The 13,693-nt window shown below is 52.3% G+C and overlaps 2 protein-coding genes across 3 annotated transcripts; one reads left to right on the top strand and one right to left on the bottom strand.

Moving 5' to 3' along the window:
- Positions 1 to 39: 39 nt before the first annotated feature.
- On the top strand, positions 40 to 4,115 carry CCER2 (coiled-coil glutamate rich protein 2). Its single transcript, XM_044256580.1, has 5 exons — positions 40 to 1,745; positions 2,012 to 2,052; positions 2,201 to 2,288; positions 2,605 to 3,155; positions 3,801 to 4,115. Exons 1-5 carry the CDS (start codon positions 1,670 to 1,672, stop codon positions 3,888 to 3,890), a joined length of 846 nt encoding a protein of 281 aa, XP_044112515.1. The 5' UTR covers positions 40 to 1,669; the 3' UTR covers positions 3,891 to 4,115.
- Positions 4,116 to 4,263: 148 nt separating this feature from the next.
- On the bottom strand, positions 4,264 to 13,655 carry NFKBIB (NFKB inhibitor beta). 2 transcript variants are annotated; one of them, XM_044256574.1, is made up of 6 exons: positions 13,406 to 13,655; positions 6,814 to 6,919; positions 6,401 to 6,734; positions 5,550 to 5,638; positions 5,200 to 5,460; positions 4,264 to 4,407 (listed from the first exon to the last, which is right to left on the bottom strand). In XM_044256574.1, the coding sequence occupies exons 1-6, from the start codon at positions 13,582 to 13,584 to the stop codon at positions 4,312 to 4,314; spliced, it is 1,065 nt and encodes a 354-aa protein (XP_044112509.1). In that variant the 5' UTR covers positions 13,585 to 13,655; the 3' UTR covers positions 4,264 to 4,311. The 2 variants fall into 2 exon arrangements, with proteins under 2 accessions (XP_044112509.1, XP_044112510.1); XM_044256575.1 differs by having other exon boundaries at positions 6,401 to 6,527.
- Positions 13,656 to 13,693: the final 38 nt, after the last annotated feature.

Raw genomic sequence — 13,693 nt, 5'->3', positions numbered from 1 at the left:
GGTTGCCTCACCGGGGGTGCCGGGCAGCTGGGCAGAGGTGCTAACCCTTTACAGGGTTGTGGCTGGAGGGACCATGGCCGGGAATGGCCAGCAACCTCCCGAGCACATGGAGGGCAAGCTGGGGCCACCACCAGAACGAAGAGGATGCTGAATCCTCTCCCCTTGCTCTAGGACAAGGGACACCTCACCCTCACCTCCACCTCTCGCAGCAGGGAGAGGTCCGGGAGACGGCACAGCCTCAGCGAAGCCAGAACTCACTCTGCCCTTCGCAGTACACGGTACCATCTTCCCAGCTCCTCTAGCCACAGCCCATCCAGTGACCCTCAATTCTCACGCCGTCAGTCCTTCCTTCAGCAGACTCTAGCCACACCTTCCGAATATCTCCCAGAAGCCTCCAGGGGCCCTTACTTTCTCCTTCCTGCTCCGTCCCTGGTCCTGTCCACCGTGACTGACCAGCCTTTTCACTGCCTGCTGCTGCCTGGGCTCCCCACGAAGCCAGAGCGACGCTGTGGACCCCCTTATCCGATCACATCCCTCCCTTGCTTGGAGACCTCCTGTTGCTCCCTCTCACTTAAGGAAAGGACAGAGCGGTCCCCGGGATCCACAAAGTGCCCCGCCCCATTATCTGCCCTCTGCCTTCCTCCTCAACCGACCTCTTGTCGTGCTCTAGGTCTGGCTGTTCCAACTCTGCAGACTCAGTCTTGACTCAGACCTTTGCTCTCGCTGGTCCCTTCCCTGGCTACCCTTTCCCTCCAGCTGGCGTGACTGCCTCCATTTTATCACTTCGGCCTTCGCCCAAATAATCCTCTTCCAAGAGGACCTCCCTGACCAGCCAGAGTAAAAGCCCCTAGCACTCTTGTGATGTGGGACTCTGCGGTCGTTTCCTCCTTCCTGACACCTATGTGAGTGTTGCCTGTGTCCCTTCTCAAAGCTCTGCGCCGAGAGCACAGGGAAGTTTGCCAGCGTGACCCCTGCTGGAGCCCCAGGCTCTATAAGACGGCTGGGCATAGAGTAGGTGCTCAGTAAAAATTCCTAGATGGAAGGGGCTGGGACCTGTGTAGCTCCCAGTGCCTGGCACTGTCTAATGACCATGTGCACTCCTCACCTACCGCCATGCCTTCCCTGTGGAGTCACTGGCCCCATTTCACAAAGGATGGAACCAACCCTAGAGTCGGCAAAACCCTCAGCAGTTTTCCCCGAAAAAAAAAACCCCGGGCCTGTATAGCCGATAGTGGTGGAGCTGGGATTCAGGCAGAGCCCAGCCGCAGTCTTTGGGGAAATAGGTTTAGGAGACCCAAATTTCGAGATGCAGGAAATGCCCAAGGAAAAGTTGTCTGAGGTCTGTCTGCAAGTGGCTGCCGCTGGTTTCAAGCCCTGATTGCCCTCCCAGCACAGCATTAAGCTCGACAGATTGTTTGGGGGATGCACCCTCCCTCCATGCAGGTGCTCAGGGGCCATTAGCTGGAGGGGAGCAGGTGCAGGACGTGGGTCTTCATGAATAATTGAGGATCTCGGGCAGGTGGCCGCCCCACAGCTGTCACCTGGCCGCAGGCAGGGAAGGGGCATTGGTGATGTCACTTCCTCCCCTTCGGGGCCAGGGGCACAGGTTATAAGCAGCTGCCGCACCGTCCAGTGCAGCCACTGAGCACTCTGGTCAGGACGCCCCACCATGCAGCGCCACGGGCCCGCCTCTGTGCTGCTGTTGCTGCCGTTGCCCCTGCTGTTGGCGCTGCTGCTGGGGGCAGGTGAGTGCCAGAAACTAGAAAGGGGACTTTCTCGGCCAGCTGAGGGACCAGGGACTTGAGAGACCAGGGGGCCGGAATGGTGCACCCAGTGGTGTCAGACTAGAGACTTTGCTGGCTGAGCTGTCCAGGTGGAGATGGTGCACCCAGTAGGTAGGCTGGGGGAGGGGACAGGTGAGTAACAGGATGCGCTTGAACCTGGAATCAGCACCAAGGACAGCATGGGGTGGGGGCTGTCCAAGCCGTGTACCCATCTCCTTCCTCCACAGCCACCGCTGCTCCCTTGGTGCCAAGATCCTCCAAGGAAGAGGTGAGGAGTGCGGACCCCTTGCCCTGCCTCATCTTCCCCACACCCTGGCCCTCTGACCAGCCTGCATGATCATCTCCTCTCCACACCCCCAACTGTTCTCATTCTCCCATCCGCCCTGCCCTCAATCTCCCCTCTGTCCCTTCACCAGCTGACTCGCTGTCTGGCCGAGGTGGTCACGGAAGTACTGGCGCTGGGCCAGGCCCAGAGAAGCCCTTGCACAGCTCTCCTCCACAAAGGTAAGCAGGCCCCAGTTCCTCCTGGGAGCCCCCACCCTACCCTGGGTTTTGGTCAGGGCTTCCTGGAGGACGGGGTGTCTCCCCCAGACTCCCTTGCCTGGGTTGGCATAGCACTGTGCAGTGTCCACCTGGCCTCCAGCTCCACCCGTGGGGTTCCCTGCAGAGGTGTGGGATGGGGGCACAGAATGTACCCCGGACCTGACCCTCCTCTCCCAGTTTTGGGCAGCCCCCCTGTGGGACCTTGGGTGCACCCCAGAACTCCAGGTCTCAGTTTCCCGATTTGCAGCACAGAGAGCGTCCTCTCTCTTTCTGCCAGAAATGTGTCAGACAGAGCCTTATGGCTGTGTGTCCACCAAAGAGAAAGGCCTACTGCTTGAGGATTTCAAGAAGCAAGAGGCTGGGAAGACAAGGTCCAGCCAGGAAGTGAGGGAAGAGGAAGAGGAGGCAGCAGAGAGGGCCCACAAGTCTGAGGTGCGGGAACAGACCATCCATGAGCAGCTCCACAGCCGGCTCCGCCAGGAGGAGAACGAGGAGGAGGAGGAGGAGGAGGAGAAGGCAGAGGAGGAGGAGAAAAGGAAGAAGGGGGGGCCCATGGAATCCTTCGAAGGCGAAGGCCTATGGAGGCATCGCCTAGAGGGCAGAGGGGGCCCCCAGAAGCGAGTGGCAGAGCAGGCCAGTGATGAGGAGACAGCGCAGTTCGAGGCGGAGGAGAAGGGCCTGCAGGTGCTAGGCGAGGGCGGCGGCCTGTGGCGGGGAGCCGAGGGGGGCGGAGGAGAGGGACACGAGGACTCGCCGCACCGCCACCACTCCCACCAGCCAGAAGCTGAGCCCAAGCAGGAGGAGAAGGAAGAGGCTTCGGAGAGGGAGGTGAGTGTAGGAGGTGATGGGCCAGCGGGGTGGACCGGACGGTCAGGGGATTCCGACCAAACACGTACCAGCGTTGAGCCATAAATAGCCAATATCTACCAGAAATGGAGCCTAGTGACGGGGACTGAGAGCAGGAAAGGCAGCAACAGCCAGGCAAGGTCAAGGCCGGATCAAGAGGGTCAAGATGGCTGAGATGAGAGTGACTGAGATGGCCGTGAACGGCGAACTGAGTCGGTCAGCACTGTGGTCTGTGGCGAGCCGTGTGGCCGTGTTGAAAGAGGCTGCCATGCTTGGTCCAGTGGACCGGGGATGGACGCCACTGCTGAGTCACAGAAAGTAGGCTGTCCCCACGACTGGTGGCAGTAGCCACAATGGCCAGCACCTCAAAAAGGGGGCCTGGTCTCCCAAGTCCGGCACCTTTACTGGTCCTCTCTGCTGCTGTGGGCAAGGCAGTCAACATGGGCTGTGCAGCCGGTCACGTTGGCCATCCCCCTCTGGCCCCCATCGAGGTCCATGGGGACCAGGGTGACCCCTGCTGGCTGCTGTTGTGCAAAGTGACAAAGGCCACATTCACGGGTGACTTTTGGGGTGGCCCGCCCTTGAAGGTGGCTGCTGATCAACCCCTTTCTGACCCTGCCCTGCCAGGAGCACGACATGGAGCGGCTGGAGCACGTGAGAAAGGAGCTGAAGAAGGCAACCGAGATTCTGGGGGAGGAGATCAGGAGGGAGGGATGACTCCCGATACCCCCTATGGCCTAGGACTGTGGATCCCCAAAGCTCACCTCACAGCCCACTCTGTCCCCCAGCCTGCAGGCTTGGGGGAAGGGTGGGCTGTGCGACCAGGCCCAGGGCCTGAACCTGAGCTGGGCAGAGGAGCTGGGCTCACTGACTCAGGACACATCCGGCCCCCCGTGTCACCCCCTCCAATCCCTCCGTGTGAATAAAGCACAAAGAAAACCACTAAGGCTTGTGTGGTGCTTGATTTTGGACAGACAGGGACCCAGGAATAAACTGAAAGACTGGGAAGGCGACCATCAGTCTAGTCTCTGGTTATCAGAAGCGGGATTCTATTAAACTGGAAACTCTATTAACAATGAGGTCAGATGGGGTCATCAGGGAGAAGTTTATTAAACTGGAAACTCTATAAACAATGAGGTCAGACGGGGTCATCAGGGAGAGGTTTTGAGGCTGGGGTGGGAGGTAGCCGATTTGGGCTCTGGCCACTGTGGACCACGATGTCGTCGTATTCATCCTGGGGGCAGAGGGGGGGCAGGCACGGGCTCAGGCGGCTGTCACCCTGCCAATCGTCCAGTTTCTCCCGCCCACCCTGGCAACTGGGTCTTGCCTGGAAAAGCCCAAGTTCCCCCCACTCAAATCCCCTGCTCCTGGTTTGCCACCCACCACGTTCAAGGTCATGCATGTTCTCCCACAGCCTGCCGGCTGCTCAGGCTCCAGCTCTGCTGCTTTGCTGGACCTTCGGCAGCCACAGCCGCTGGGGCCGCCCCTCCTCAGGTGCCTCCCTCTGCCTCTACCCAGACTCCTCACCCCCCCACCCCCAGGCTTGTCCCCCGTCCTCCCCCTTGGGGTAGTGTCTCTGCTGCCTGGATTCCCCCAAACAACCTCCTCACTGCTGGCTCAGGTCTTTCCCCGCTGTCACCAGCGTTGGGATCACTGCTGCCTGAGGTCAGGTTCCCACCGCCGTCTGAGTTCTCCAACTCTTCCTCCACACAGTCACTCCCTATGCTGTCAGCCACTGCTGCCAACCACTGCCATTACGGGTCACTCCGACCGACGTCTTTTCTCTAACTCTGCCTGAGTTCTCATCTTGGCTTTGCCTTAGGTTTCTCAAACACCACTCCCCGCCTGTTCCCCGCCAGCCCTGTCCAGGGCTCCCCGGACTGCTGACAGCCCTGGAACCGCTGCCTGAGTTCTCTGACCGCAGCGGCCTGGGGTCAGTCTCACTATGCTGCCTTCTCCCTGCTTCCCACCTGCCCGTTTACCCTGACCCCCAAGCTGGGACACCCAGTCTTTCCTCCTGACTCACGCCCTCGTCCCCGCTGTCACTGTCGCTACTGCTGCTGCAGGGGCCAGGCCTGTCGTCCTCATCCTCGGGCTCAGGGGCTCCATGTGCACGGAGAAGGCGAGCGAGGATGGGGTTGGGCCGGAGCATGGCACTGCCCAGTGGGGTGCGGCCGCCGTACATGCGGGTAGCGGGGTCGGCACCTGCCCTCAGGAGGAGCTCCAGCACATCGGCGGCTTGGGCCTCCACTGCCAAGTGTAGGGGGCTCCGGCCACAAGTGGGCTCCTGTGAGGAGCAGCAGAGAGGTCAGGGAGGCCCTGGCCCGCTCTGGGGGACAATCTGCCCTGCCACACCTTCTCCCTAGGGCAGCTCACCGGTTTGTTGAGGTCTGCTCCAGCCTCCCGGAGCAGCCGAACCATCTCGGCATCTTTGTGGATGACAGCCACGTGAAGTGGGGTATGGCCTGGGGACAGAGTGACGGGTGTCAGACAATGGGGGTGGGCCCGGGCCCCAAATGCCAAGGTCCTAGGGGAAGGCTTCTTAGCCTGAGTTTGGGGTCCAGCTCCTGAATTCCTGGGTAAGTCAAAGAGGCAAGGGCACCCCCACTGCCTAAGTCTTGGTGGTCTGGAACTTGCTGGCGACAACAGTGCCTGACTTTGGAATGTCTGGGGCTTATAGGTGAAGAGCCTGGGGGCTTTGGACATTTAGCCTGGATCTTGGGACTGGGACAGTGAGTCTCTGGTCTTTATTTTACAAAGGACCTGGACCCCAGGAAGATGGGCTCTTTTTTCCCAGGAGGCCTGGCTGAGGGCTATCCCGGAACCCAGTGTAAATCTCTGGGAACCTGGGCCTTGAGTTCCCTCATCCTGCATAGACTAGGACCTATGGTTTCAGTGGCAGGGGGCAAGGTCCAGAGTGAGCTGTGCCTTCCAGCTGGGGAACCTGGGCCCAACAATAGGATCTTAGTAGTTCTAGGCATATGGGTGATGGGTCTGGATCCTAAGTGGTCTTGGGCCTCCACGTGGTCCAGATCCTGAATCCCACAAGACCGAGACTGTCAGTAATCTGGAGCCTCAGGGGGAGCCTTTCCCCCTGCCTGGGTCCCTGAAGCCTCAGTATTATTTCCCAAGGGGCTGGGTCTTGAGTCAGGAGAATCGAGCCCAGTGCCCAGGACTCTCACTCTGCTCAGGAGCCCAGGCCCTGCCCAGTGACTGGGTACCCTCACCCTCGTAGTTCTCAGCCTCCAACTGCAGCTTCCAATCCTCCTCACTCTCTTCATCTTCCTTCTCCGAGTCGGGTTCGGGGTACAAGGTGACAGGTGGGCGGTCGGCATCAGAGGTGCGGTCAGGGCCCTGAGCAAGGTAGGTGTTGGGGGCTCCCCTGGTGCACCGGGGACGGGGCTGGAGAAGCACGCGAGCGCAGGCATGTGCCCTCATGCGACAGGCCAGGTGCAGCGCTGTGTGTCCCCCACGCTCCGCCACGTGCAACCCGGCACCCGCCGCGTACAACTTCTCCACTGTGGACGCCTCCCCCAGGATGGCTGCCAGGTGAAGGGCTGTCTGCAGGGGTAGAGGGCAGGGGTTAGGGGTTGCATTGAGAGCCTGGCCCCAAGCCCTGTACTGGCCCTGGGTGGCTCACCTGGCCCAAGTCATTCTGCAGGTCTAGGTACTCGGTGCCAGCCGCGAAGCCTAAGAGGAAATCCAGGAAGGGCTCGTGCTGATGAATCACTGCCAAGTGCAGTGCCCTGAAGACAAAGACGGGGAGCAGAGGACAGAGGTGAAGTACCCTGGGGCACCTGGATGGCATAGTTGGTCAAGCATCATGGCTTCGGCTTGGTTGGTTTCGGCTCAGGTCATGATCTCAGGGGTCATTGAGATCAAGTCCCACGTCGGGCTCTGTGCTCAGTGCAGCATCTGCTTGAGATCCTCTCTGCCTCTCCTTCTGCCCCCCTACTCATACTCCTTCACTCCACCAGCTAAGCCAGCCAGGCGCCCCCAAAAGGACAATATTAAAATGAAAAGAACATCAGTGAGCTATGGGACAACTTCAAGCAGCCTGATAATATTTGAAACTTAAGTCCTTAAATGGAGGTGGGGGATAGAAAAAAAACATTTGAAGAAATAACGTCTGGGAAATTTTCCAAATTTGATGAAAATGATAAACTCATATATCCAAGAATGAGAAATATTTTTAAAAAACTACGTCAATGGGACACCTGGGTGGCTCAGTCCGTTAAGCATCTGCCTTCAGCTCAGGTCATGATCCCAGGGTCCTGGGATCGAGTCCCACATCGGGCTCCTTGTTCAGTGGGGAGCCTGCTTCTCCCTCTGCCTCTGCCTGCAGCTCTGCCTGCTTGTTCTCTCCCTCTCTCTCTCTCTGACAAATAAATTAAAAAATAAAATCTTAAAAAAAAAAAAAAACTATGCCAAGGTCCAACATAAAAATCCTGTTCAAAACCAATGATGAAGACAAAAATCTAAGGGGTGCCTGGGCGGCTCAGTCGGTTAAGCGCCCAACTCTTGGTTTCAGCTCAGGTCACGATCGTGAAAATGAGTCCTTCATCAGGCTCCACACACAGCATGGAGTCTGCTTGAGATTCCCTGTCTCTCCCTCTCCCTCAGCACCCCTCCCCACCCAGCACTTGCTTGTTCACTCTCCCTCTAAAATAAATAAAATCTAAAAAAAAAAAAAGACAAAAATCTCAAAAGCAGGCAGAGAAAGAGATACTTCAAGTCAGAAAAATAAAAATAAGGATGATAGCAGATGTCCTATAAGAAATAAGGCAAGGGAACACACTGCAGCAACCTCTTTCAAGTATTCAAAGACAGTCAATCTGTCTTTGAATTCTGATTTTTTTAAGATTTTATTTATTCATTTGACAGAGATCACAAGTAGGCAGAGAGGCAGGCAGAGAGAGAGGAAGGGAAGCAGGGTCCCTGTTGAGCAGAGATCCCCATGCAGGGCTGGATCCCAGGACCCTGAGATCATGACCCGAGCCGAAGGCAGAGGCTTTAACCCACTGAGCCATCCAGGTGCCCTGGATTCTGATTTTTTTTTAAGATTTTATTTATTTATTTGTCAGAGAGAGAAAGAGAGAGAGAGCGAGCACAGGCAGACAGAGTGGCAGAGGGAGAAGCCGGCTCCCTGCAGAGCAAGGAGCCCGATGTGGGACTCGATCCCAGGACACTGGGATCATGACCTAAGCCGAAGGCAGCCGCTTAACCAACTGAGCCACCTAGGTGTCCCCGGATTCTGATTTTTTAAAGTAGACTCCATACCCCATGCGGAGCCCAACTTGGGGCTTGAACTCATGACCCTGAGATCAGGACCTGAGCTGAGATCCACAGTTGGATGTTTCACTGACTGAGCCAAGCAAGCGCCTCTCAACCTAGAATTTTTTTTTTTTTTTAAGATTTTATTTACTTGAGAGAAAGAAAGTTGAGTGAGAGAGAGAACAGGAGTAGGGGTAGGGATAGAAGGAGAGGGAGAAGAAGACTCCTTGCTGAGCAGGGAGCCTAACACGGGCTTGATCCCAGGACCCTGGGGATCGTGACCTGAGCCAAAAGCAGATGGTACCTGACTGAGCCACACAGGCGCCCCCGACCTAGAATTCTTTAACCCAGCAAAAATGTCTTTCAAAAAGATAAATAATGATGTTTTCAGGTATACAAAAGCCAAAGGAACTTGTCAGCAGACCCACATCGCCGAAGAAAGGTCAAAGGAAATCTGTGAGCGAAAGGAAAATGACATGACATAGCAATTAAGGGCTTACACAAAAGAAAAATGAACATAAAAATAGTAACTTTTGGGGCAAATATGGAAGATTTTTTCCTCGTTATTTAAGTCTCTCTATTTTTTATGTAAGTGACTTTAGAAGGTACTTTGAAAAAAATACTTGAGTGTTTAAACAAACTACTAACAATGTACAGTGGAGTTTATCACATACGTAAGTAAAATGTAGGACAATAACATAAAGGCCAGGACAGGACAAATGGAAATACACTCTTCTAAGTTTCTTTTAGCTTTTACCCTATGCGAGGTGACATGGTGTCACTTCTAGACAGAACATAGTAAGTTGAAGCCATACAGTATATGCCACAAAGCAGAGGTCAGCAAACTTTTTCTGTAAAGCGCCGGATAAAGATGTTAGGCTTTGTGGATCCTACAGTCTCTTTTACCGACTCAATTCTGCTGCTGTGATACAAAAGCAGCCACTGGCAGTGTGTACATGGATGAGCAGGACTGTATGCAAAACTGCATTCGTGGAGTCTGAAAGGTGAATTTCATGTCACTTTCAGTTGCTGCAAATATTCTTTGCTTTATTCCCAGCCATTTAAAAATGTAAAAAACGTCCAAAGCTTACAGCCATACAAAAGCAGATGGCTGGCTAGATTTTTGCCTGGAAGCCAGTTTGCCAACCATTTAAACAACAGAAACAGAGTTAAAGCTAATAAAGCCGGGGACTCCTGGCTAGCTCTGTCGTGTGATTCTTGAGCTCGGGGTGTGAGTTCGAGCCCCATGATGGGTGCAGAGATTATGTAAAAACAGTATTGTAAGGGGCGCCAGGGTGGCTCAGTCAGTTAAGTGTCAGACTCTTGATTTTGGCTCAAGTCATCTTCTCTGGGTTGTAAGATCACACCCTGCATGGGACCCTACCCTCAGTGGGGAGTCTGCTTGAGATTCTCTCCCTCCCTTTCCTACCCCACTAAAATAAATAAAATAAAATAAAAAATAAAAATAAACAAAATCTTTAAATAAATAAAGCAAAAATGAGCTAATGAAAGAATACAATGCGACAAAACTTACAGGTTCCAAAAGAAGGCAGAAAAAGAAGAAAAGGTAAACAAAGAAGAGGTATTAAGTAGAAAATTAGCAGTAAGATGGTAAACTTAGGCATAACTGTATCAATAATTAAATTAAATGTAAGTGGTCTAAACATTCCAATTAAAAGGCAGAAATTGAGGGCACCTGGCTGGTTCAGTGGGTTAAAGTCTCTGCCTTTGGCTCAGGTCATGATCCCAGGGTACTGGGATCGAGCCCCACATCAGACTCTCTGCTCAGCAGGGAGCCTGCTTCCCTTCCCCTCTCTCTCTGCCTGCCTCTGCCTACTTGTGATCTGTGTCAAATAAATAAATAAAATCTTTTTTTAAGAAAGGCATAAATTGTTAGACTGAATAAAAAAGCAAAACCCAACTATATATGCTCCCTACAAGTAACACCCTTTAAATATAAGTATTAACAGATGGGTTAAAAATTAAAGGGTGGGGGGGGTGCCTGGGTGGCTCAGTGGGTTGGGCCTCTGCCTTCAGCTCAGGTCATGATCTCAGGGTCCTGGGATCGAGCCCCGCATCGGATTCTCTGCTAGGTGGGGAGCCTGCTTCCCACACGCCCCCCACCTGCCTCTCTGTCTACTTGTGATCTCTCTCTGTCAAATAAACAAATAAAATCTTTTTAAAAAAATAAAACAAACAAATTAAAGGGTGGGAAAAGATACACCATGCTAATACCAGTCAGTCAAAAGAAAGCAGGAGTATTTTAATATCAGACTATATTTTAAAGCAAGGAATATTATCAGGTATAGAGATACCTAGTATCTCTATCATAATGATAGAAAGGTCAATTAAGCAAGAGAACACATATGCCCTAATAAGAGCATCAAATTACACAAAGCAAAACCTGATGGAACAACAGCAAAACAGACAAATCCACAATGACTGTTGGAGATTTCAATGGCCCCCTTCAATAACTAATAGAACAAGAAGACAGAAATCATCGGCAAGGATATATAAAACCGCAGCAAAGCTATACGCCAATAGGACCTCTAATGGACATTTAGAGAACACTACAGCCCACAACAGCGGAATATCCATTCTTTTCAAGTGCGCACATAATCTTCACACTGTAGAACTATTCACAATAACTTTAAGAAGATTCAAGTCATACCAAGTATGTTCTCAGTCTACAATGGAATTAAATTAAAAATCAATAAAAGAAAGACATTTGGAGGACTTTCTAAGTATCTGGAAGCTAAATAACATATTTCTCTCTCTCTCTCTCTCTTTTTAAAAGACTTTATTTACATATTTGACAGACAGAGATCACAAGTAGGCAGAGAGGCAGGCAGAGAGAGGGAGAAGCAGGCTCCCCGCTGAGCAGAGCCCAATGTGGGGCTCGATTCCAGGACCCTGAGATCATGACCTAAGCTGAAGGCGGAGACTTAACCCACTGAGCCACCCAGGTGCCCCTCTTTTTCATTTTTTTTTAAGATTGATTTAGGGGCATCTGGGTGGCACAGTTGGTCAGGCAACCAACTCTTGGTTTCAGCTTGGGTCATGATCTCAGGGTCATGGGATCGAGTCCCATGTCATGCTCCATGCAAAGCCTGTTTGGGTGCTTCTCTCTCCCTCTTTTCTGCCCCTATACCCCTCCAAATGAATAAATAAATCTTTTTTTAAAAAGATTATTTATTTTGTAGAGAAAGAGAGCATAAACAGAGGGGTAAAAGCAGAGAGAGAGAGAATCCCAGGCAGACTCCACACTGAGCACAGAGCCCAGTGGCAGTGGTGGTGGGGCTCATCCCAGGACCCCGAGATCACAACCTGAGCCAAAACTAAGAGTCTGACACTCAGTCAACTGCACCACCCAGGTGCTCCTAAATAACATATTTCTAAATAATCCACTGGCCAAAGAAGAAATCAAAAGAGAAATTACAAAGTATCTTGAATTAAATGAACATGAAAACACAGCACATCAGAATTTGTGAGAGACTGGCTAAAGCACTACTATGGGAAATTTATAGAATGAAACACCTATATTAGAAAAGAAAGTCTCAAAATGATCTCAGCTCCCACCTTAGGAAACTAAAAAAAAAAAAAGAATAAATTAAACCCAAAGTAAGCAGACGAAGGCAATAATGAAAATCCGAACAGAGATCAGTGAAATAGAAAGCAAAAAAACATTAAAGGAAATTAATGAAACCTAAACAGGGTCTTCAAAAAGATCATTATCTCCTGAGTGCATCTTTTTTTTTTTTAAAGATTTTATTTATTTATTTGGCAGAGAGAGATCACAAGTAGACAGAGAGGCAGGCAGAGAGAGAGAGAGGGAAGCAGGCTCCCCGCCAAGCAGAGAGCCCGATGCGGTACTCAATCCCAGGACCCTGTGATCATGACCTGAGCCGAAGGCAGCGGCTTAACCCACTGAGCCACCCAGGCGCCCCTCCTGAGTGCATCTTATAGGTCAAACACTGTTTATTCACTGTGAATAGAACAGTAAACGTTATACACAAAAAACCCCAGTGCAATTCCTCATGGGCCTTTACATCTCTTGTTCTTTCTACCCAGAGAACTAGTCTACTCCCCCAGCTAATCTATGGGTCCCGTTTTGGTGCTTTATTCCTTCCCCCAAAGAACTTACTGCCTTCAGACACACCATTTTTCTGCCTTTCTTATATGATATTTTTCATTTGTCTTTGTTTCTTCTTTTCCTTTTTCTTCCTTCTCACTTTGTGTCTGTGTCTTTCTTTCTTTCCTTCTCTGCCCCTTTCTCACATTCCTTGTCTCTCCTTTTTTTCCCTACCCTCTGTTCCTTCCCGTCTGGCAGTCTGTCTGTCCTTCTGTCTTTATACCCACTCTAAAATGTAAACTCTACAAAGGTGTAAAGTTTTTGTCTGTTTTCTTCACTGCTTTATCATGGCACCTAAAACAGGTGGTAGTGTTCGATAAGTACCAAACAGCTATGAGTCCCTGCTATCCTGGAGCTTACATTTTCTCTTTGAATGTAAGATCTGACGATCAGGGCTCAGAGGGTAGAATCTTAGAATCAAGGCAAGTATTAATTTTGGAAATCTAAGTTCAAGGTGCATAAACCAGAAGCTAAGGATCAAAGATCCTATTAGGAGGTAGGAGGTCAGGAGGGGCCTGTCTGAACCACAGCTCTAACAAAAGTCTCAGGACTAGGGCCAAGGAGATCAAATCGAGTTTTGGGATCAACGGATAGGGAGCTCTCCGAAACAGTTCAAGAAAGGAAGGTCAGAGAAATTAAAGGTTTAGGGGCAGAGTTGGATAGGAAATTGGTTTTACTAAAGGTTAGGATTGGGGGTTAGAGATCAGAAAGTCGAGCATACGAAGTTAGATTTAGAAGTGAAAGGTTAGGAAGCCGGGATCAGAGACTAATAGGGAATCAGACGTCGGATCCTAGAGCCCGGTTTGGCAGCCTAAGTTTCACTCACGTGTCCCCATCCTCAGTGACGTAGCCGAAGACGAGGGGCGCCCACGACAGCCCCGGGCCCAGCTCGGCGCCCAACCCCGGTCCTCCGGGTGCTGATGCGTCCGGGCCCAGAGAGCCCAGGCCGCTGTCGCACCATTCGTCGGCCTCCGGAGCTTTCCCCAAGCACGCGACCCCGGCCATGGCCCCCCAAGCCTCAGGGGCCCCAGCGGCCGCCGGCCTGTAGCTAGGCTCTGCCTGGAGCCCCAGAGCTTCCGCCCTACGGGGAATTCCCCAACACTCCCCCTTGACT

Source organism: Neovison vison, chromosome 7 (assembly GCF_020171115.1).
Source record: "Neovison vison isolate M4711 chromosome 7, ASM_NN_V1, whole genome shotgun sequence".
Taxonomy (NCBI): Eukaryota; Metazoa; Chordata; class Mammalia; order Carnivora; family Mustelidae; genus Neogale; species Neogale vison.
The sequence above is the reverse complement of the archived record's forward strand: the minus strand, read 5'-3'. Positions and strand labels throughout refer to the sequence as shown.